At 42.6% G+C, this 22,440-nt stretch overlaps 1 protein-coding gene and 1 long non-coding RNA gene across 2 annotated transcripts; both read right to left on the bottom strand.

Annotated features, from left to right (window-relative positions):
- Window positions 1-786: 786 nt before the first annotated feature.
- On the bottom strand, window positions 787-19,046 carry HOATZ (HOATZ cilia and flagella associated protein). The gene is given in 7 exon segments (XM_005291388.4): window positions 787-1,342; window positions 6,205-6,257; window positions 8,138-8,151; window positions 8,154-8,196; window positions 16,108-16,178; window positions 16,962-17,000; window positions 18,613-19,046. Coding segments are annotated over 7 exon segments (615 nt in total). The 5' UTR covers window positions 18,950-19,046; the 3' UTR covers window positions 787-1,284.
- A 2,124-nt stretch (window positions 19,047-21,170) lies between these two features.
- LOC103306389 (uncharacterized) lies at window positions 21,171-22,409 on the bottom strand. The gene is made up of 2 exons (XR_010593337.1): window positions 21,559-22,409; window positions 21,171-21,450 (listed from the first exon to the last, which is right to left on the bottom strand). It is a non-coding gene; the product is annotated as an uncharacterized LOC103306389 (long non-coding RNA).
- Between the last annotated feature and the right edge of the window lie 31 nt (window positions 22,410-22,440).

The following is a 22,440-nucleotide window of genomic DNA, read 5'->3' as shown; positions in this document are numbered from 1 at the left end:
AGGTGTGTCTATCATTTTCAGTTCACATCAATTCTAGTGGATTCAGGTTTTATACCATATCCACTACTGTAGTATTCGAGTGTCATCCTCTTCCTTATTTTGTTATTTGACTGAGATTTTAGGGCTAATACCCCATACTTCTGCAAAACGTGCCATAGGATCTTTCTTGACCAGGCATTGCTGGGCCTTACTTTTTAATGGCACATCCAAAAGGGGGGGGGAGGGGAGAGAGAGAGCAAGTGTGTGTGTGTGTGTGTGTGTGTGTTGAAAGCGATGCACAACAATGCTGACCAATTCACACTACAGAGTCTGAGGAAGTTATAGAACCTGCCTTCCCTTGCAAGTGACAGGAGGCTGTGAAAAACATCCCCTTCTAGATGAACAGGGAATGTACATACTGGGGATGTCTCTAATTCCCACCCTACAAAATGTTTCACTGACATTTTTGGGCAGTATTTCCACTCATTTTTTTATGCTGACAATCTCCGAAAAGATCTTGCTGCAACTAGCACTTTCATTTCTTGCACACAGAGAACAAGGAAGGGAATCAAGCCCTTTGTGAATCTGTCTTGCTGCGCATTAGTGTTGGCTACCAAAAGAAACATTGCAGCAGAGCAGGAGAAAATTCAGAGAGACATGTTTTGCTGTCATAGAAGGGGTTTGCAATCTCAATGAATTTATGCACTAAATTCAATTAGAACCTAGTTTTGAATCATCAGGAATAAAGCTCAGTAAGGATTATAGTTTCCTAGTATTAGGAAAGCTAATAAGTCTTAGAGAGAGATGTATAGTCTCTATGATAGCAAGGCCAGTAAATTTATTTCACAAACAATTACCCTATGCAGCCGCCCTATTTTATCAGATACACAATTATCACTCACTGTATTTAGTTTGGTGGCAGAGTGCCAAGACAGAGGAAAAATATGAGGCTGGTTAAAAAAAAACAGAACAGAACTAGCATTTGTAAAATCATGATGCCATAAACAGACATAGCATAATTAATTTCCAAAGTAAATACAAAATTTGCCGTTAAAAATCCATTTATTTGGATTAAACATTTATTACTTTGACTTTTAACCAAACACAGTACAAAGAAATTTACGGCTGGATTGAAGAGCTGCTCCATCAAGTGCATCCATAACTTCGGGCAGAGGATCCCGTGCCTCAACGGGAAGAACTAGAAATGTAATGAAAGCAGGAATGCATGTGGCTTAAATTCCAAAGCTGAATAGGCCTGTTAGCAGGATATCATTCTGAAGTGAAGAGACAAAGCCCTTAACCAAACTATTCAAGGGCTTTTACTGTTTCTTGATCCTCAATGTCAGAATCAGATATCTTTGCCCTGTTGGAAATAACAAAACCAGGTCAGCTGCAGTAAATAAATGCATGATGCCGTTCCCGTACTTTAGTTTCAGGTTTTATGCTGACTGCTTGAGGCCACCGCCACACATTTTTCCTCTTTATCCAATTTTGCAGAGTAAACGCTTCCAATGTTCAGTTTAATTCAAAATATTTTCAGCTTCAGATATTTTGCCAAGCTCTAGACCAGTGGTTCTCAATCAGCACACAGCTGCGGTCCATGTGACGTCCTCAGGGCCCTACAGGTAGTATATACATTGTGTGGATGCAGCCCATATAACACAGAGAGTTGCATATGTGGCCCACAATGATAAATAGGTTGAGAACCACTGATCTAGACCACAGGGTCACTTGGGGGGAGGGGGTCACACACAGTTGTTACTTACTATGACCCTGGTCCTGCAATGATTAAACACAGAGGCCTCCCTTAACCCACAATGCATAGTCCCAATAAGATTATTCACTGCATAAAGTGAGGCATATACATGAATCTTTGCAGGACAGGGGCCTACAGGCAGTTATTTTAACTTTCAGAACCAAATGAAAAGACAGCTATTAGTTTGGACACTAAAGATGGAATTTCAGAAGTCTATGCATCTTTTGAAGCACAAGCCTGTTGAAAGTCAATGGAAGATTGCTCCTAAATAAAAGTTAGGCACTTTTGAGGATCCAACCCTTGGACTCTGGGTATGCAGTTACATTTTCAAATCCTGTAGAAAACAACAGCATAGTAGGCAGAACTTTCACAACAGCTGGACTAAGGCTATCTAGAGTCCAGCCTTAATATCTCATGCAAGAGAGAATAACTATGGGCCACACTACATTGAATTTGCTCTTTGACTTGGCTTTCCTTTGATAAGCTCTACAGATAAACACATGCACAAAATTGCTAAAGAAATAAGACCTGTCACACATTTTGCACCAGCACAACTATATTGGTTAAGAGTGAGTGTTTGTTTGTTTTTTAAACTGAAATAATTATAGACCAGTACATTCTTAAATGGATGCAGTTATACCAGGAGAGGGGTGCCTTATATTGGTACAACTTAATCCCCTTCCAGCATGGGAATAAGCTATACTGCTCTAAGCACCTTTATATTGGTACAACTACATCCACACGAGGAGGCTTGTACTGCTATAGTTAAAACAGTTAAGTTAAGCATATAACTTGTGTCAACAGGCTTTTATTTAAGCAAGTCTATTTAAAAAAAAAAAAAGCAGCCCATGGAGAACTATTCAAACTATTTTCCCTACAAGCTAGAAGGAAGAGAGAGACTGATTTCTATTTTTAAATACTTGGAAGGTGAAAGGCTATATAAATACAGACAGACCAGCATGGGAGCTGAGGTGGTCAGCATGGCGGCAAACAGAGCGGGAGAAAGGAGATTCACTAAAGATATCACTAAAGGTAGAAAGATTCAGGAAAGGAGTGAATTCTGCCCAAAGAAGATGAGTAGGATTTAGACACTGCATAGCTCCCTGGAAATAGGAGATATTTTCCCAACTGTCCATCTGAGCTATCACTGAAAACAGGAATCATCTCAGCCAATAAAGACTATAAATGTTTTAAAAGATGTTAGTGAAATCAATATGATCATTTCTCAGTGACAAGCATTAGGAGACTTAAATTTACAACTATTCTAATGAAATAAAGAATCAATCATAGAATCATAGGACTGGAAGAGACGAGAGGTCATCTAGTCCAGTCCCCTGTACTCATGGCAGGACAAGTATTATCTAGACCATGGTATGCATCTAGACTATGATATGACTCCATAGCTTCCACTCTGGGTGACAAGTATCGGAGGGGTAGCCATGTTAGTCTGGATCTGTAAAAAGCGACAGAGTCCTGTGGCACCCTATAGACTAACAGACGTACTGGAGCATAAGCTTTCGTGGGTGAATACCCACTTTGTCAGACACATGGGTGAGTTTGCTTAAATAAATACACTCAGTAGCTTAATGTTCTCTTTGAAGGCAGAGTTAAAGCAAATGTTTTTTTGAAAGGTTTTATGTGGTAATAAGCTAAATTAAACTTCAGTTTTCTCCTGTGGGCCCTAATCAGCAGTCTGAGAAAAATGCTTTCATTTGAACGATCTAAAACTCATGAAAAGGGAGAAATTGCTGAATCAAGGATTGTGAGATACCAGGTCAGCTTTTCCAAAGATGAGATTTTTAAGATGGGTTTTAGAAATAAAGGACAACATTGTAGCACATGCAGCTATTTTCTTTAACTGCTTGAGTGCTGCCTAACAAACAGGGACCAAAATGCATCTTGGAACTGCTGATGTGAGAACGTTCTACAGGAACACCAGCTTTTCAGAGTAACATTACATTTTCTGGCATCAGGAAAGGAGAATAAGCAACTGCTATTATTTATCATTTGTACTGTGATAGCGCCTAGGATCCCATCATACTAGGCACTATGCAAACAGAACAAAGAAGATTGTAAACTCCTTAGGGCAGGGACTATCAATGAGAATGTCCCCAAACCAATATTATATGCCATGTGAGAATGTGAAATACCCATGGTTCCTCGTAGTAGTATACACTCTATAGATACAGGACTGCCTGGAGGAAATGGTAAGAGACAGTGTAAGAGCGCTGCACTTTGTACCTTTAGGCTGAAAGCTTTCCAGTGTTCACACACGGTGACCTCAGAATTCTCCCAATTGAATTCCTTTGGGCTTTTAGTGAAAGTGTTTTATCTACATCAGTAAGTGAGCCCTTATTTACTGATGCTGTGAAATTCCCTTGTAGAAAGGGATACACAGGTGCAGCGTGTGTTGTACTACAAGAAGCAATGCTTTTACTGTTCACACATTCAAGTGTAGAGTTGAGCTAGCTGTGGACATGTATCAGAAAAAAAAATTGCATCTAAGATTGTATATGTTGGCCCTGTGGAGTGGATAGGGATTCGTGGATAGGGATTATTATTATTATTTCTCTATATACAGTGAAAACATATTAATGGACGGACAAAAAAGAAACAACCGCACAATGGTGTAAAAGAACCTGATATTTCATCTTTAATTTAGCAGCATCTTTTGTATACAAGGTCAGGTTTAAACTGCTTTTTTATCTAATTAAATGAGATTTCCTGTTACAAAGACAGATTTTTACGTTTTCCTGTTCCTGTCTGATAGTCCCCTCTAACCAAAACCTGCTGACAAAAGTAAGTTGTGGGAGTTTTCTAACCTTTTTCAGTTGTTGGTTTCTGAAAGTAACAGTAATGTGACCTTAAGATTAAGCTTCTGCTCACATAGTAGATTAAATCTCCCACTCCCTATCTGATATTTGCTGGCTCCTGTTTGTTTATACAGATGCTCACTCGCAATGGGAAAGAAGAGCAGTGACATCACTCGGGAGATTCCATTCAAGGACCAGAGAGAAAGCTGTTCAGCAGAATGAAAATCAGATCCTCAGCAATCTCAGTCATGATGTTGGTCACAACTTTCACCAAGCTTAGGAACCACACTATTGGATCAGCTCATTAATCCAGTATCCTATCCGCAGCAGAAATTCTCTTTAGGGCATTTTACCCCTCACCCTTGCAAAAGGCTTCAAATATTCTTAAAATTCTCCAGTTTTAAGGCTAGATCTTGAACTATCTGCATGGGCACACAGCCTTCAAGGCTTCAATGCGGCTCTGCAATGATGCAGGGATGCCCCCAGGAAGATCCATTTGTAGGATCTAGCCCTTCATTTCCAGTCCCGTAAACATTTGGGCACATGAGTAACTTTACTCAGGATACGTCTACACTACAGTTGCTACAGCAGCACAGCTGAGGCACTGCAGCTATGCCACCGTAGCATAGATGCCGCCTACGTCGATGAAAGGGGTTTTTCCATTGATGTAGGAAACCCACCTCTCACAGAGGTGGTAACTAGCTCAACAGAAGAATCTTTCCATTGAACTAGCCGCATCTATCTAAGTACAGTGCTCAGGGTATAACATTTTCCAAAGCTCCGAGTGACCCTACAGGTCAACCTAAGTTTTAGGTGTAGATCAGGCTTCAAAAAATAGTTGCATTTAAGTCAACGTGTAAGTGTTTGCAGAATCAGGGCCTTAAGAGTTAGATTTGGAAATAATTGTATCATCAACCACCCCATGAAACTGTGTGATCCACTACATTGTTGATCTATCGGGAGGGCCTGAAACAAGCAAATTTTAAAATCTGCCAGAGTGTTTTGTTTTATGGCTGCCCCATTTTATTTGGACAAGAAGGAGAATATATATTCTCAAACCATCCATCCTATCCCCAAGACCCACATCCTACTGCCCATGCTCTCTGATCTCCCTCACTACTTGGTAAAGAAATCTAAACATTTTCTTGAAAATTATGTTTTTTCTTGGATTTCACCAACTTTTTTGTACCTAGAGTAAAATATTAACATTTTTCTTGAAATTCCACACCATTGCTCTAGTTTCAGAATTCAGCTTCCATCTCCTCCTCACCTCTATTACTAAATTGCTGGAGCATAAGAAGTAAAAGAAGATTTTTGAGTCAGTTGTGCTAAGTGACGTGTCCTGTCTTTATACGGGTATTTAAAACTAGGCTGGAGAAAGCACTAGCAATTATGAACTAGCTGAAAGAGGATTGATTTAGTCAATGTAAAAGGGCTTTTCTCTTCACTAGCCTCTGATTCTGGGTACATGTGTAAGGCAAATCTGATTATCTTTTTTTTTAAACAGTAAAAATGATTGGAAAACATTATGGCCCAGAGAACATTTCTGTGGCAGAGGATCAACCCACAAAAATAGGGCTTTATAATGGGAAAATACTTTAATCAGGCAATATTGCTGGGACAGAGTGATAACTTTATAATAAGCATTTACATTACCTTACTTGATGTGTTTTGGTCTTTGGTTTATGCAGACAAGAAATCTGTTCTTTCTAAGAAATAAAGAAAGATATTATTTAGAATTTGTTTTCATTCATTCTAAATTTAGATTGTATAATGCAGCCTTTCAGAATCAGCAATCACAGAAATATAATATCAACAGGCAGATCAGATGCTTTTGTAAATTACTGCCATAGCTAGTCAGAGTATTCTAGCATATATAATTTATTCATATAAAACAAAGCAAAAAGCAGTAGATGAAGAGATCCTCATTAATAGTCGCCTTCTGATACATACTTGTAGCAATTCAGCTCTTATATGTATGAAATATCACTTTGATCAGTCCCTTGTACCAAGCTTAGTTTTAACGGACTGAATTTGGAAACTGTCTTGTAAAACAGATATGCATTATCCTGGATTTTAATGAACTTTGTGAAAAGGAAGTGCTTCCTTTGAACCACTTTACAATCCTGAAATAAATGAGAGAAGAAAAAGGACCCTTTTGGCTCTTAAGACCATTTTACTCCTAAGATGGAGATTTCATCTATGAAAGTCTTTTAGGATATCTTGCTTTCCAAGTCACTGTTTCATTACATTAAATCATTACATTTATCTGCCTAAAATCTGCAGTTTTGCTCTTCTCTGCTAGAATGTCACTGTATTTAACAATCAGGATGCATGGCTCTTCAGCAGAAGTAGTTTTGGTCTTATACAGCCTCTGAACTCATACATCTCTACTTGGCACCTCGTCAATCGCCTCTGTAGGAAGAGAATTCTTTAGTCATACAGAAAACCCTCTTGTTCCAGTTCCTTCTGTTTCTCCTAACTATCTGGCTAATCCACACAAAAGCATTCCAAATCGATAAATCTAGTTTATGCTACTTAAAAGAAAAAAGCTAAAGGGATTTCCCACCCTCAAAAAATTAGTTTATAAAAAGGATCCTAGCGTGATAACATATGCCAAAACTATAGTCAGTTTTATGGTTCTTGTATAAATCTCTGGTAATAGGGTGTTATAGTGGGAAAGCCAACAGATGATGAAAAATAAAGTTAATTAAAAATAAGACTGACAGTCTGTAAAGATTCATCTAGCTAAATTAATTGAGAAATGTAACTACTTCTGTGAAATGTGGTTGTATTAAAACAGACTGAAGTGTGGCTTCTGTTACTCATCCTTGTTTAAGTTGAACATTGTATTTTATCTTTGTTTTACATTTAATTTCAGTTCTATTGTTAGTAGCCAAACAGCTATAACAAAATGCAGCTGCTAAGATCATCTTCCTTGCCCATTGACCTGACAATATCACCCCCTTCAATATCACCTCCCCTGGATTCTGCCTCCCAAATCCAAGATCTTTTCCAGGCCTCTTAGGCTTAGCACTTATCCATCCTTGTCTCTTTTCCTATCACCTCCCTGTGAGCAATGCGAACCTCAACACTGTCTGCTTCTCTCACAAACATCTCCATACCTTCTTCCCTACTGTCCCTAAGGCACGAAACATCCCTCCTGAGCAAAGGCACATTTAAATCCATCTCGAAGACCCTCTTCTACCATGATGCCTCAAAAAAACAAACAAGAACCTGCGCAGAAAAAATATAGTCCTACAAAAATTAACCCCAGCCCCAAGATCTGGCCAATTAACCCCTTGACCACTTATATAAGCTGTACCAATTTCCTTTTCCTCACTGTCTTTTGGATTATAAGGGGAAGTGGACATATTTTACTTCCTTTTCCCAAAGTTTGTTAACATTCGTACTGAAGTACACCTGTTTTCCAAGACTATTCTCAGACTAGATAACCTCTAATTATATCAGTATCCCCTCACCAGAGCATGTTGTTTCCTGGTACATGTTGTATTTTAAGAAGTTCCAAAGAAGGACTGCTCTTGAGATCGACATGTTAAAGATGAATATGAAAAATAAGCAGCCTTACTGTGATCCTCTCTCTCTTTGTTTCCTCAGTAAAGCAAGTATTTCATCCCTCCTCTTGGCCTGAGAGAAAACATGTTTACCATTTTAAGTCCAGAGAAATTAATTTATACTCATCTACATCTTACAGCTTCACAATAAACATTTGATTTCTTAATGGAGCAGAAAACTAGAATAAGTATGTAACAAGTACATTAGGAAATACTGTGAAATAACTGCTTGATTGACAAAGTATTTTTCCATGATCCAGAAAGTCTGATCTTAAAATACTGAGTTTTCTGTTCCTAGAATGATGTAGGGATATCTGAAGAAGGCAATCTGTGTCTTGACCAGGATGAACCACTCCAAGTGGTGAAGTAAACACATTTACAAACAAAAAGTTAGCAAACAATACTCCCCGTGTCTCTTCAAGACAGCAAAATAAGGATTATTTCGGTCTCCATCCAAAATAACCCATAACAAACTTGCTTGAAAGATGTGAAAAGATCACATTCCAAGGCAGAAGACATCTTTTATTGTCACAATACTTCTTTGGTGCAAGCAATTCTCTCCCACTCCATGGAAGTGTTTTAAGAAGTCAAAGGGTGAAATCCTGGCTCCACTGATGTCAAGGTAAATCTCCCAGTGACTTCCATGGGCCCATGATTTCATCCAGAATAGTGAAACATGCAATACTTTTTGCTTATTTTTCATTAACAGTCTTGGTTCTTCAGAACTGTAAAAAGATAAGTTCATGTCCCAGAACTTGTTAAAACCATTTTCTCTCTAAAATACCAGCTGCAGAAGTAGAACGATTTCATGATGAACAGTGCAACAATTTCTACTCAGACCAGTTTAATACTTGGGTTTCCAGGCACCCACATAAATCAAAATACTTCTAACATGCAGTAATCAAATGCTATTGGACTTTTGCTTGCTGAAAATGAAGAACAGACTTTCAAGCTACAGAGGTGGCGGGGTGTGTGTGTGGAAGAGAAGAGTAGGAATTGTTTAAGCTGGGTAAAAGGCATCTTAAACACTGCTGAGACATTCCTAGCAATTTGTTATGAAACAGACATTCCAATAAGTATTCTGGGAAATCTCCACCATCAATGCCAGAGAAGAACAAATTACAGATTGTGACAAACAGCAAAGAGTTCTCATTTCATAACTCCTTTTGGGTTAAAACCTAACGTGTACAAAACTAAGGAAGTAAAATCTGATTTGAAAACCTCTTTATTCAGTGCCCACGTCATTCCCCGTTTCTTTCAATACCAGCTGAGACTCACAGGGAATTGTAAGTATCTGAATATTAAACAGACCAACATTTCCTGTACTGTGTCTAATCACTAGTAAAAGCACAATGAATCAGAAATCTGCTCTCTGTTATCCAAGCAGCCAATGCTAGACAGAGCAAGGCATTTTTCAGGAAAAAAAACGAAGTAGAAGATCTAGCTATTGGGGCAGGGCAAGGAGAAATAGGATTAAGCAGCACTGGAAATGTTTAACCAGCAAAACCAAGATGCTCAATATTGATTTAGGGTTTAAACACAAGAATATGTTAGCACCTATCACAGGGAAGTGAAAGGAGACAAGGGATTCCTGCCAAGAGAGGGAAGAGGATGCTCAACATTCCTTGAAGAATCATTTAGGGTACATCTTCACTGCAAAGGTAACCCAGGGGCCGATCACCCTTAGTTAGCCTAGCCCAGGCATGAGCAGCCACACTGCAAAGCCCTACCCAAGATACCGGTGCTGTGCTCCCCTGTGCCTATCACTATGACTTCTGGGGGGCGTATCTATGGCTCTTTGTGCTGTAGTGAGCCGAGCCACTCGGATTTTTCCCAGTTAGGTGTGGTAGAACTTGTTTGTCCTTCTGGGCACACGGGGGAAATCGTGGGAAAGCACTGAAGGACTATCAGCACAAGAGTGCTTTAGTCTGCGTCCCCACTGCCAAGTTGTTGGGTTACCAGCCCAAGTGAGAGTAGCATCTGGGTTTTAACCCACAGCCCCACCCGGGCCAACTAGTTTGGGTTTAAAAGCACCTCTAAACTTGGGCAAAAGGGTTGTTTTCTGCGGCCAGTACGGGTTAGGGAGCAACACCCAAGTAAAAGCCAGGGGTAACTGCAATGAAGACAGAGCAATAACCTCTGCCAGTATATTAATACCCAGCTACCAAAAGAAAACTCCTGAAGCCAGCTCGGATTCTTTTGTCTGACCACAATTTCCTCTGCAGAATTTGAGCTTTCTGCTCATGTAATTTTCAGCCCTTAAAAAGAGTCACTTGTTCAACAAACCACTTCAAATTTTAACCAACTTTAAACCTAGCCAAAAACGTTACCATTGAGTTATACAACAGTTCTTTTTAAAAATACAGCAGGTAGCAAGAGATCCAAGACTAGAACTAGTCCATTTTGGGGTATGGCTGCCCCAATATAACACCTAGACATTATTCTGGAGTCTGAACTTACATTTTACTATTTATTTTCCTTTACTAGAAAGGAAAGCAAAATATGTGAGGCTGTAAAAAAGAGGGCCAAATCTATACCTCAGTATACAAAAAAGGGATTGTATTGATATACATCAGCCAGGGAAGGTGAAAGAAAACCCCAGATGCTAGTTGAGTGCAATTCGCTTTCTCCATGGGTGGCTTTATGAACACAAAGAATATTAAAAACAAGAGTAAGCCAACTCTGTTGAAGTCTGACAGTCAAACCTGAACATTCTGGGACAAGGCACAATGTCCCAGTGTGTACAGGTTACACGGAGAGCTCAGTTCTGAGCTATCACATGGAAGATGGGGGGGGGGGGGGAAGAGAGAGAGATAAAAGAAAAGAAGGTGAGTGGTGGCTGCCCCAGCCTTTACAGAAAACTGGTTGCTGCAGTTTCTCCTTTGCTTTAGTAACCCAGATGATCCACGTGATAACTAGGGAACCTTGGCTCTCCTTGTAATCCCATTATGTGCTGGGCCTCTGAACCTTGTCACAACCAGGCCTAGGTTTGACTACCAAACCAATCACTAATGCCAACTGGAAGGAGGGCAGCATTCCAACACTTCATTAACTCCACCTTGTGAAAGTCTCTTCCAGTCCCTCAAGTGACCTTCAATGTGTTAGCCAGCCATGCTGCTCTGTACTCTAGGTGAATAAATTACTGATGTGATCTACAGCACTATTAAATTATGCAATGGTAATGTGCAGATCTACAGCACTAACTCAGAGATGAGGTGGAAGACAGCAGTCTGAGACCAATATTGAAGGAGAGGAAGTGACCAGACTAAAAAGCATTGCATATCAATATGTCTGAATATATTCAGACAGGCTAGGTTACCTGATGTTAGGCACACTTAGATTGACTCCCTTGGACCTGCAGTGCTTGTAATTTCTTAGGTAATTGGGTAATAATCTACAAACACTGTAGGAATAAATGAATTACATACTAGTCCAGTGCAAGGAATGTATTAAAAAAAATGATACCAGCTATGTTTCTGTGCACATTACTCCAGTTTCATTAAAATTAACTGGCTAATTAAAACAACCTTTCTCAATGAATGCATTTCACTGTGAGTTTGTGAAATTACAGTGTAATAGTTATATCTTGACTTGATGCTTTTTTGACAATTCTTAATTTTTCCCTAAGTAAGGTATAATGTATCTTCTCAGATCTGCATAGCAGATCTCACCTTCCATATTTTATTCTTCCAATGGGACGCCTTCCCACACAGAAAGAACATTACATCCAACTCAAGAGCTACCAGGTGGATTTAAAAGAAAATTTTACTTCTGTCTAATAATTTAAATGGTAGTCTTATTCTGTTTAATGCATTAACTATCATATCCCTGGATTTACTGGAGGCTTGTACTCTGTCTTGCGGTTGTATAATTTGCTCATTAACATTTCTCAACTGCACCTACAACTGTAGGATGTGCAAAGCTGCACAACCTTGATTTAATCTAGTTGCAGAATTTTTAGAAAATCAACTGAATATTCACTGAAAAGGACTACTGCCCTGTTAATCCAATTTCCAAAAAGTAAGCCTAACGCATGCTAATAGATTAAATGCATTACAGAGTTATTCACTGGAAAGAGGAGGATTGCTGAGTTGCAAGAAAGAGCTGCAGACCTCAGCACCTTTACACACCTACTGCTGATTGCTTAAATCTGGCCTGCTTCCCAGGCCTAACATATAAGCTTTTCCAAAAAACGCACCCCAAACATTTTACTAAAATAAGGAAAATATCCTGTAATTACAGAGTAAGGCTAGCAACCTTATCACAATATTGAATGTTATTTGCGTTTGAGCTAGATTCTGATTAATTGGATCCGTAGTGAACATATGCAGTAGTAATTTACCATCTGTAATGTTGGTAAATGCAAACAAAAGTTTACTTCTATTGAATACTTCATTATCTAGAAAGCAAAAGTACAACGGGGTGTCAGTCATTATATGTGTGAGAGAGAGACAGAGAGAAGCGTGACAGGTGTCTGGATACTTTTCAAGTACAGTAGGTGAGCTAACAAGACTGAATTGTGTAAATCCTAGTGTCTTCCTAAATTCAGAAAAGGTTATTTGAACTGATTAAAAAAATTGAAGATTTTAAGCATCATAATTATTTGTATTCCATTTAGGACCTAAAGGGCCTAAATGCAAACAAGGCCCCATTGTGCTGGGTGCTGTACAAACACACAATAAAAAACAGTCCACGCTCCAAGGAGCTCACAATCAGCCAAACAAGCTTTTTTCTAAATATATGATCTTTTAAACAATAAATTCTATTATTGAACAGTCTCATGGATGAAGTGTTTTTTTAAATTAAAAAAAAAAGCTACAAAACTTATATCCAATTCTTCAAAATGTTACTTTTGTCATTTAAAACAACCAGCAAATAGACTTTGTTTGTCATGAAATTAGTCCAGAATACGAAATAAAAAATTGAAATGCACATTAGCTTCTTTCCTTTATTAAGAAGTTTTAACCATACACATGTACGTCAGCACATGAACAGCACACAGCATGTCTCAAAACCTCCTACCTGATTAGGGACAATACAATCAAAGGAGCCATTATGGTCCGAGAGTCAAAATTCATCAAACAAAGAGGGGTCTGCATTAGAGCTGTGCAAATGTTTCCTGGTAATTCCAAAGTGTGTGTGTGTGGAGGGGGGGGGGGGGGCAGGGGAAATCAGATCCATCCAAAAATGAATATTTCTGAAATTGTTAGCAAACTTAAGAGTCAAAAACCTTGGTTTTGGATTGAATGAAACATTTGGTTTAGATTTTGACCTTATTTTTAAGTTTTCCATTTTTAAAATTAAATGGAAGGAAATTTCAAAACAAAAAGTTGTTTGGAAGAACGGAACACAATCAAGACAGATGTGACTTTTTTCTAATTTTTTTTTGAAAGCTGAAAAACAAACAAGCCATCTGGCAAATTCAACACAAATTCACAAAAATGTTTCAGATAACCTGAATCTGCACTTTTTTTTTTTGGCCAATAAAAGTTTTGGTTCAAAAATTTCAATAGTGAATGCAGTCTGTAGATGCACATTGCATGAGAAACCATTACAGTCTTTCATATTTATTCTTGCAGTTCTGAGGGAGTGATTAATGGCCCCAACCCTGCAAACAAATATGTGAGTAACTTTGGTCAAATGAACAACATTTTCTTAAAAAAAATACAAGCAGAATGTTAAAGCAAACTTGTAACAGTTTTCATAAATTATATTAATAAATTTATAAATGCACTCCAACTTCGCAATTTATGCTTTTTTCTTAAGTCAACTTCAGCCACAAGGATTTAAATGTTTGATGTTAATATTACAAAAAACTCAATAAGTCCTTATTGAAATTATGGTTTTGCTGTAGCAAGATAATTAGCTCCTTTTTCAATCAGATAAACAGAGACTCCCACTTTCTGCTGTTTAGAGTTCCTTTATTATTTTCAATTTTATGTTTTTAATAAAAGTACTAGCTGTCCTCCAGATTTAAAATGCAATTTCATTATCCCAATTCCTTCGTTAAAGACATAACCTGATAAAAAGCCTTTGAAAGAGGCACTACTAAAAAGCAAATGGACCTCAAACCATATCTATCTAATGTAACTGTGCAACACTATGTCCCAACATATACAGGAAGAGAAACCGCTCTTCAGGATGCCATAGGGTTTCTTTCATACAATCATAGGACAGGAAGGGACCTTGAGAGGTCTTCTAGTCCAGTCCCCTGCACTCAATGCAGGACCATTATCTAGACTATTCCTGACATGTGTCTGTCCAACCTGCTCTTAAAAATCTCCAATGACTGAGATTCCATAACCTCCTTAGGCAACTTATTTCAATGCTTAACTAACCTGACAGTTAAGAAGTTGTTCCTAATGTCAACCTAAACCACCCTTGCTGCAATTTAAGCCCATTGCCTCTTGTCCTATCCTTAGAGGTTAATGAGAACAATTTTTTCCTCCCTCCTCCTTCTAACAACCCTTTCTGTACTTGAAAACTGTTATCACGTACCCCCTCAGTCTTCTCTTCTCCAGACTAAACAAACCCAATTTTTTAAATCTTCTTTCGTAGCTCATGTTTTCTAGACCTTTAATCATTTTTTGTTGCTCTTCTCTGGACTTTCTCCATTTGGCCCACATCTTTCCTGAAATGTGGCACCCAGAACTGGACACAATACTCTAGTTGAGGCCTAATCAGTGCAGAGTAGAGCACAAGAGTCACTTCTTGTGTCTTGCTTACAACACTCCTGCTAATATATCCCAGAACTAGGTTTGCGCTTTTTTTTCTTCTTCTTCAATTTTACACTGTTGACTCATTTAGCTTGTGATCCACTATGACCCCCCCCCGCCCCTTTTCCGCAGTACTCCATCCTCATGCACACATGAAATTAGTTTGGTTGGGATGAACACAATTGCTTCACCTATCTTTCACCTCAAGCTTTTATCAGAGCAGAGGGGATAAGCCCTACATTGTCACTAAAAGTATCTTCGTGTTTTCCCTCTGGTCTAGAAGTTAACTGTAGGCTGATGTGAAGCTAGCTAGTAACTGGAGTGCTATGACCACTGCCTGGGGATTTAACACCGACCCCCAGTGGCCCTAGTGATGAGCGTGCCTTACTTAGCCTATCGGAACTAACTGAAGAACAACCATTTTGGGAAATCATCAGAACATTCCACTGCAGTTTATTACCCAAGTTGCTTAAAGCTGTTTCTCCAACAAGAGTCTTCTTGTAGATACAAGACACTAAGGGCAAGGCTACACTGTACTGCAGGTCAGACTTAGGGGGAGCAAACAGCAGTGCACACCAAAGCACTGTGCTGTAACTCCCTCGTGTGGATGCTGAAAGCACAGACTTAAAGGTCCTGAGTTTGCACTAACGTAGTTCTGCCATTAGTGCGAACTTGGGACTTTTACATTCACACCTGCAGCATCCACATGAGGGAGTTGCAGCACAGCACACTGGTGTGCATTGCTATTTACACACTCCCAGTGTGAACTGCAGGACAGTGTAGACATGCCTTAAGGCGCTGAACATGCAAACACCACTGCACTTGCTCTACTTTAAGACCACTGCCTATGACACTAACCAATATTGTCTCATGGTTTCTTTGAACTCTCCCATCTGTTTGACTGTAGCCACCCATTTTCTCATCTTATACTCAGATTAGAGAGACAAGGTGGGTGAGGACCAGCTTGGCAGCTTCTGTTGACTAAAGAGACAAGCTTTTGAGCTACACAGAGCTCTTCTTCAGGTTGGGGAAAGGTACTCAGAGGCTCTCAGTTTATTTGGCTCAGAATTGTTTTCAGGTTTGTAAATTGGCCCTATTAAAGCAGTGAGTGTGTGTGTGTGTGTAGATATATAAAAATAAATAACCAGCCTAGACTTTATTCTGCTTGCACATTATGTATTATGCACAATCATGTATTTCAACATATATACAAATTTTAAAAATTTGCAATAGGCACCCCCCAGAATCTTTTATTCAGTAGATCTTACCTTCTGAAGATATTTTTCTTTTTCTTCAGCTTTCTGAGCTTTGTGAGCTTCCAAGATTATCTGTTCACTCTCTAAATAAAATAAAAAAGAGTCAAAGAAAATTAGTGCTAGACAAGCTTTTGAATAATGATTCAGAATAGCTAGCACTAAGACCTATACAAATGGCACATGATACGGAAATGCAGTATGACCAGTAACAATAGAAATGACAGGCATCATTGCAGAACTGTGAACTAATTCACAGACCTGGTTAAGTTTCCTTTGGTTTCACATTTTGGAAACTGAAAACGTGGGGCTTATGGCCACCATCCTGAAACAAGCATAGGCTTACCTCTAAGCACACAAGTAGCCCCATTGCTTTCACCACAATTACTCATAAAATTGTGAAAGTGTTCACAGGACCAGGCTATAATGTCTGGCTACCAGGCTCTTTGTAAGACTTCTGGGATAGATATCTGACCCCCATTACCTGAGTACCTCATGGTCCTTAACATAGTATCCTCACAACACCCTTGTGAGGTAGGGCAGTGTTATTATCCCCAGGTTACAGATGGGAAACTAAGGCACAGTGAGATAAAAGGACTTGCCCAAGGTCACACAAGATGTCTGTGGCAGAGTAGGAAACTGAACCCAGGTCTCTGAAGTCCTAGGATAGCACTCTAACCACAGGACCATCTTACTCTTGCCATTAATTGGGGGAGAGGGCAGTGTCCTGTGACTCAGCCCTTATAAAGACACTTCCTGGCTCAATTCCCACCCCCACAAAAACCCCAAAAGCCACACACACACACAACCCCACCCCCCAAGGTGTCAAGGGTTTAGCAACACAAGAGCACTTGTTATTTTATACTCACGGTTATTGCCTGGTGGAATCTGGAAAGCAATATTTCTCTCTAAAAAACCAAAAACCACATAAAGAAGAAATAAAATATCACTTTAGCCTTGTTGACACACAGCATGACACGGTTTAAATACAGGGGTGATGTTAAACAAGTTTAGTTAAAGCACTGGAAAAGGCCATGCAGACACTGATTTCAGTTCAGTTTAGCTCAAGACAATCAGGAACATGTTTATCTAAACCAAAATACACCCATCTTAAACCAAAATGCAAATGTCCACACTGGAGTCTGCACCTGTCCATAAGCAACTTTTCAAAAACACCCCAAAACATGACTTACAGTGTTTCAAACTCCTCCAGTAACCGAAGCAGGGTCCTGATCCTGCCAACACCTACACCCATGCTTAACCTTAATCATGCAAGTATTGACTTGAATGGGGCTGCTCATCTGTATACAATTAAACACTAGTTTAAACCTTGGCTGAGCCCAGCACCTCGATTCTCCAGTGACTGTGAAGCAAAAGCGAATCACACATGCCCCATACATGCAGGCTGAGAGAGGGGATTTGGGTTTTTGGGGTACACCTGCACAGGAGGGTTTTTTAATAGGGTCATCCCACGGATAAAGGTAGGGCACGTGGGAGGTGGGAGGGCATAACTAAATTACAACTGGCTTTTGGAGCAGAGGCTGGGGGCTCTCAAGGCAGCCCTGGGGAGACAGGAAATAAACAGTCATAACCTGGAGTCACCCCCCACTACTGGGGAGGAATGGGGGTCACCCCTACATGATAGGGGGCAAGGGGAAAGACATGAGGATCACTCACACACACCCCAATTCTGGGGGGAGAGGAGGGGAATGCAGGGGAGTGGTGTGTGTCCCCCCCAGTGCTGGAGGGAGAAAGGAGGAATGTGGGGGAGTGGTGTCTTCCCCCCCAGCGCTGGGAGGAGAAGGGGGGAGTGCGGGGGAGTGGTGTCTCCCCCCCAGCGCTGTGAGAAGAAGGGGGGAGTGCGGGGGAGTGGTGTCTCCCCCCCCAGCGCTGTGAGAAGAAGGGGAGAGTGCAAGAGGGGGTGTCTCCCCCCAGTGCTGGAGGGAGAAGGGGGGAGTGCGGTGGGGGTGTCTTCCCCCCCCGTGCTGGGAGGAGAAGGGGGAATGCAGGGGGGGGGGATGTCTCCTCCCCAGTGCTGGGAGGAGAAGGGGGAATGCGGGGTGTGTCTCCCCCACCAGTGCTGGAAGAAGAAGGGAGGTATGTGGGGGGGTGTCTCCCCCCCCCCAGTACTGGGAGGAGACAGGAGAGTGCGGGGTGGTGTCTCCCCCCCACTGCTGGGAGGAAAAGGGGGAGTGCGGTGGGGGTGTCTTCCCCCCCCCCAGTGCTGGGAGGAGACGGGGGAATGCGGGGGGGTGTCTCCCCCCCAGTGCTAGGGGGGGGGAGTGCGGGGGTGTCTCCCGCCCAGGTCTGGGGGGAGAAGGGGGATGCGGGGTGTGTCGTCCCCCCCCACTGCTAGGGGGAGAAGAGGGGGAGTGCGGGGGTGTCTCCCGCCCAGGTCTGGGGGGAGAAGGGAGAGTGCGGGGGGGGTGTCTCCCCCCCCCACTGCTAGGGGGAGAAGGGGGGGAGTGCGGGGGTGTCTCCCGCCCAGGTCTGGGGGCGGGATGCAGGGGGGTCTCTCACGGGTCTCTCGAGGCCGCGGCCCCCCGGGGCCCAGGCGGGACTCCAGCGGGGGCTGCAGGGTCACCGAGTTCCAGAAGGCTTTGGCAAAGGCCACGTCGCGCTCGGCGGAGCCGGCGAAGACCAACAGTCCGGCCGGCGGGAGGGAGGCCGCGGAGCCCCGCGCCGTCTCCATGGATCCCGAGAGCCGCCGCCGCGGCCTGGCCCGAGCGGGTGGGGTGGGTGTTTGCGCGCTCGGCTCGGCCCAGCCCCGCCGGGGAGCTCCGCTGCCAGCCCGGCCGCGCGGGGATGAAGCAGGCTGGCTCGCTGCCCAGTTCCTTGCCCAGCCCAAGGCAAACATCCATGGACCCTGTAACGGGTTTCCAGGCAGCGTGTGCACTGATCCTTCCCATTGCCAGGTAACTAGCCTCCGCCTGCACCTGGCCTTTTGGAGATTAAATGCCCCGGGGGGCTTTGGAACGACCCCTGCCCTGGCAAGGACGTTACATTTAATTGTATTGTGGTGGCTATTGCCAAGCAATTCAGCCCCATTCACCTCTTGGACCGGAACACGTGCAACGCTTGGGACTAACTCGGGAAATCTGGGTGAGCCAGGCTAGGCCCGAAGCGCTGAATGTTCGGGTCCAGGCGGCTGAGGGGCAGGAATTCGGGCAGTGCACTTTCCTACATTAGTTTACATTAAAGTGGTGATGTAAGAGACATTTCTAGTCTAAAAACATGGGGCCCATGTTACCCTGCACCGCGTGTTCTCATTTGCACCGACGCACCGTGAAAGCAAAAGGCTTCCAAGGGAGCCAGGCAGCATTTCGCACCCACCTGTCCCTGCTGCACGTGGGTACCCTATAGGCAGGCCAATGGTGAATTGGGGCCTGGTTTTCATCTAGTTTTTAAATAATTGAATTTTAAGGGCTGGGCCTAGTGCATCTGTGCATTAATCCAGCACCAGCAAAAAGCAGCACAGATTTGCCCATCTCCCCCAGTGCAGTACTTGACCCAGAACCCTGTTTATTCTTCTAGGGAGTGCTGCCCTGGGTTTTGTAGCCAGTTGGTGATATTATTGCACCTCATAGCATATCTGGCATGGACAGTATCCATCAGAGGGCACTGCTGATCTGGACACATTATGGAAGTGCAGGTGTTTGTCACATGTGATGTGGCCCAATTAGAATATTGCTGCTGGAATTAAAACTTGAGACCTCACAAGTAGGGCACCATAGCACCATCAGCTGGTAGCTTTCAGTTACTACCAACCCAGGAGCCAGATTTAACCAGCAAACTCCCTGAGGTGATCTATACCATGAGATGATGAGACAACTAGTTCCCCACCAATCTAGCACTCACTTTTACTGCACAGTAGAATTGTATTATGTGTTGTGGTTACACAGAATTCTAGTTTTCAGATGAAGTGTGATGTTTTTCTGAAGTGGTAATAGAGCCAAGCACAGTCTCTTTGGAGTCAACAGGAGTTTTGCTGCAGTAAGGACGGGAGGATGTAGCCCAGAGTGTTCTATGCAGGAATAGCACCATTGCTGTATAGTGGAGGACAGGTTTTGTTGTGATTGAAATGTTTAGCATCATACATTTGTTCTGCTTGCCACAATTCTCCCTCCCCTCCCAGTGCCTCCTTGCAGGTGGGCACAACAATGTCAGGGTAACTGCCTCAGCTTCCCCTCTCATGCTCGTTAAAGATTCCACCAGGTGGTCTCTTGTGTCCAGTATTACCCCTTCTCAGGGCTAGTTTATTATTCCACATAACACACACAGTCCTTGGAAGCCCCAAACACAGTCAGTTTATCCCACACAGAATGCATGTAGTCCATGAGAGTGCCAAACCACAGTCCAACAGCACACCTCATATCCCAGCTCTGGCATGTTCTGCCACACCCAGGCTTTCTTTTGGTCCCCATCTGTCCTATTGTCAGAAAATACACCCCAGCCAAAGTCCTTCTGCAGCTTCTTCCTGACTTTCAAGCCTTTGCCCGGAAAGGCCATCAGGATAGTCCCCCTCTGGTCTCCTAGGATACAGCTACCCTGCAATAAAAGACTCCGGCTGGCCCAGGTCAGCTGAGTCAGGCTCAAGCTGTGGGGTTATAAAATTGCAGTGTAGACGCTCACACTGCAGCCTCAGTTTTGGAACACCCCACTTGTGGGATCTCAGAAACTGAGCTCCAGCCCTGAGCCCAAACTCTACACTGCAGTTTTATAACCCTGGAGCCCAAACCATGAACCCTGAGTCAGCGACCTAGGCCAGCTATGGGTTTTGTATTGCAATGCTAACATATCCCCTACCCCTTCTCAGCCTCCCTGCTCTGGCTCTCCTTTTCTGTTCTGCATGAACACAGGCCCCAGAGCTGCTTCTCTAGAGCGTGGCCCTTGTTCTAGGACTCATACCCCTCCTGTAACTGTCCTTCCCCAACCAACCTCCCATCTTCTTCCAGGGACGTTCCCCTTTTTCACAGCAGACGTCCACTCATTTATTAGCCTCAAAAGCCACCCCACTCTCTCAATCGAGTCAATATGAGACGCACCGGTGCTGGAACAGAGGTACTGGACCCACTTCATTTAAAGGAGCTAGCCACACTGAGACTGCCATTTATTTCTTTCCTTTTTAAATTTGATTTATATCAGCCTTCTAACAACTTCACCATACCATTCTGTATTTGATAGTTACAGTTTGTTAAAACATGTGGCTTATTAACAATGCACAAGATAAAGAGAGGAACAAAAATATAGGGATATTTAATACACTACTTCACAAAAGACTAAGGGAAAAATATACGAATTTTTTTCTCTTTTCCTGCAGTTTCTTCTGTCGTGGTCTTCATTTTGTCCTTTGAGTTGCTAGAAAGAGAAAGAAAGAGAGAGAGGTGAAGCGGGCTCAGTGAACCCCACGATTCCAAGGTCAATTCAGATTAAATGGACATGGTCCACGCCCCTCCTTGAAATTACCCCAATTCCTAGGTTTCGGCACCAATCCGTAGCAGAAGGCAGGAGAGCTTGCAGCAGAAGTCAGGGCCAGCTGGATGCAGAGTACGCCGGGCTTTGACTTGGCTGAGAGCGTGAGGAGGCCACGGGCTCAGGGTAGCTACAAGGGCAAACCCTTAACTCTCTCAAGAGGCTGGTTTCTGTAACTAGCTTTCAAAGGGGAGTGTAATCTTGGGAAAGTGAGGGAAAGACCTACACCCCAGTTAGAGGGAGCTCACTTTGGACTTTGGTGATTTCTTGGCTTTTTTGAAGAAAGGGTTGAATTTTTCACGGCCTCCACCATCCCCTTACAGCCGCCCCTTCGCCACCCCAGGTTCCATGTGACCCGAACAGGAAACACATGGGACACAAATGAGATTTCACTTCAGAACCCAGAAAAGCCAAGTAGAAATCATTCTAGTGCAATTTACAGTGACTAACAGAAGTAGAACCTCAACCCTTCTTAAAGGGGGGGTCAGTCAGCCACAGGCACAAAGAGGTGCTCCTAGTTTAAGAACGAGAGGAATAAGACCTTACACCCTGGTTACAGGGCAGTCCTTTTGCCTGGCGTGTCAAAGTGACCCGTGGCGCCAAAAGCATGGCGAAGGAGACCCAAACCCTCCTTACAGGGTGGTCCTTAAGCCAGGGACATTTCAATGGGCCATTGCCAAGAGCGCGGAAAAGGAGAGACCTCCATTCCCTCGGTAGAGGGTGGTCTCTTTGCCCAGCAAGTGCCAGCGGCCCAAGACAAGCTAGAAATGGGAGACCTGCACCCTTCTTACAGGGAGAGGTCAATGGCACAGGGCATTGCAAAGGCTGGGTCCTAAATAATAGAAAGCCAGAGTGACCTCGACACTTCTTACAGGG

This window comes from Chrysemys picta, chromosome 16 (assembly GCF_011386835.1).
Source record: "Chrysemys picta bellii isolate R12L10 chromosome 16, ASM1138683v2, whole genome shotgun sequence".
In the NCBI taxonomy this organism is placed as follows: Eukaryota; Metazoa; Chordata; order Testudines; family Emydidae; genus Chrysemys; species Chrysemys picta.
The sequence above is the reverse complement of the archived record's forward strand: the minus strand, read 5'-3'. Positions and strand labels throughout refer to the sequence as shown.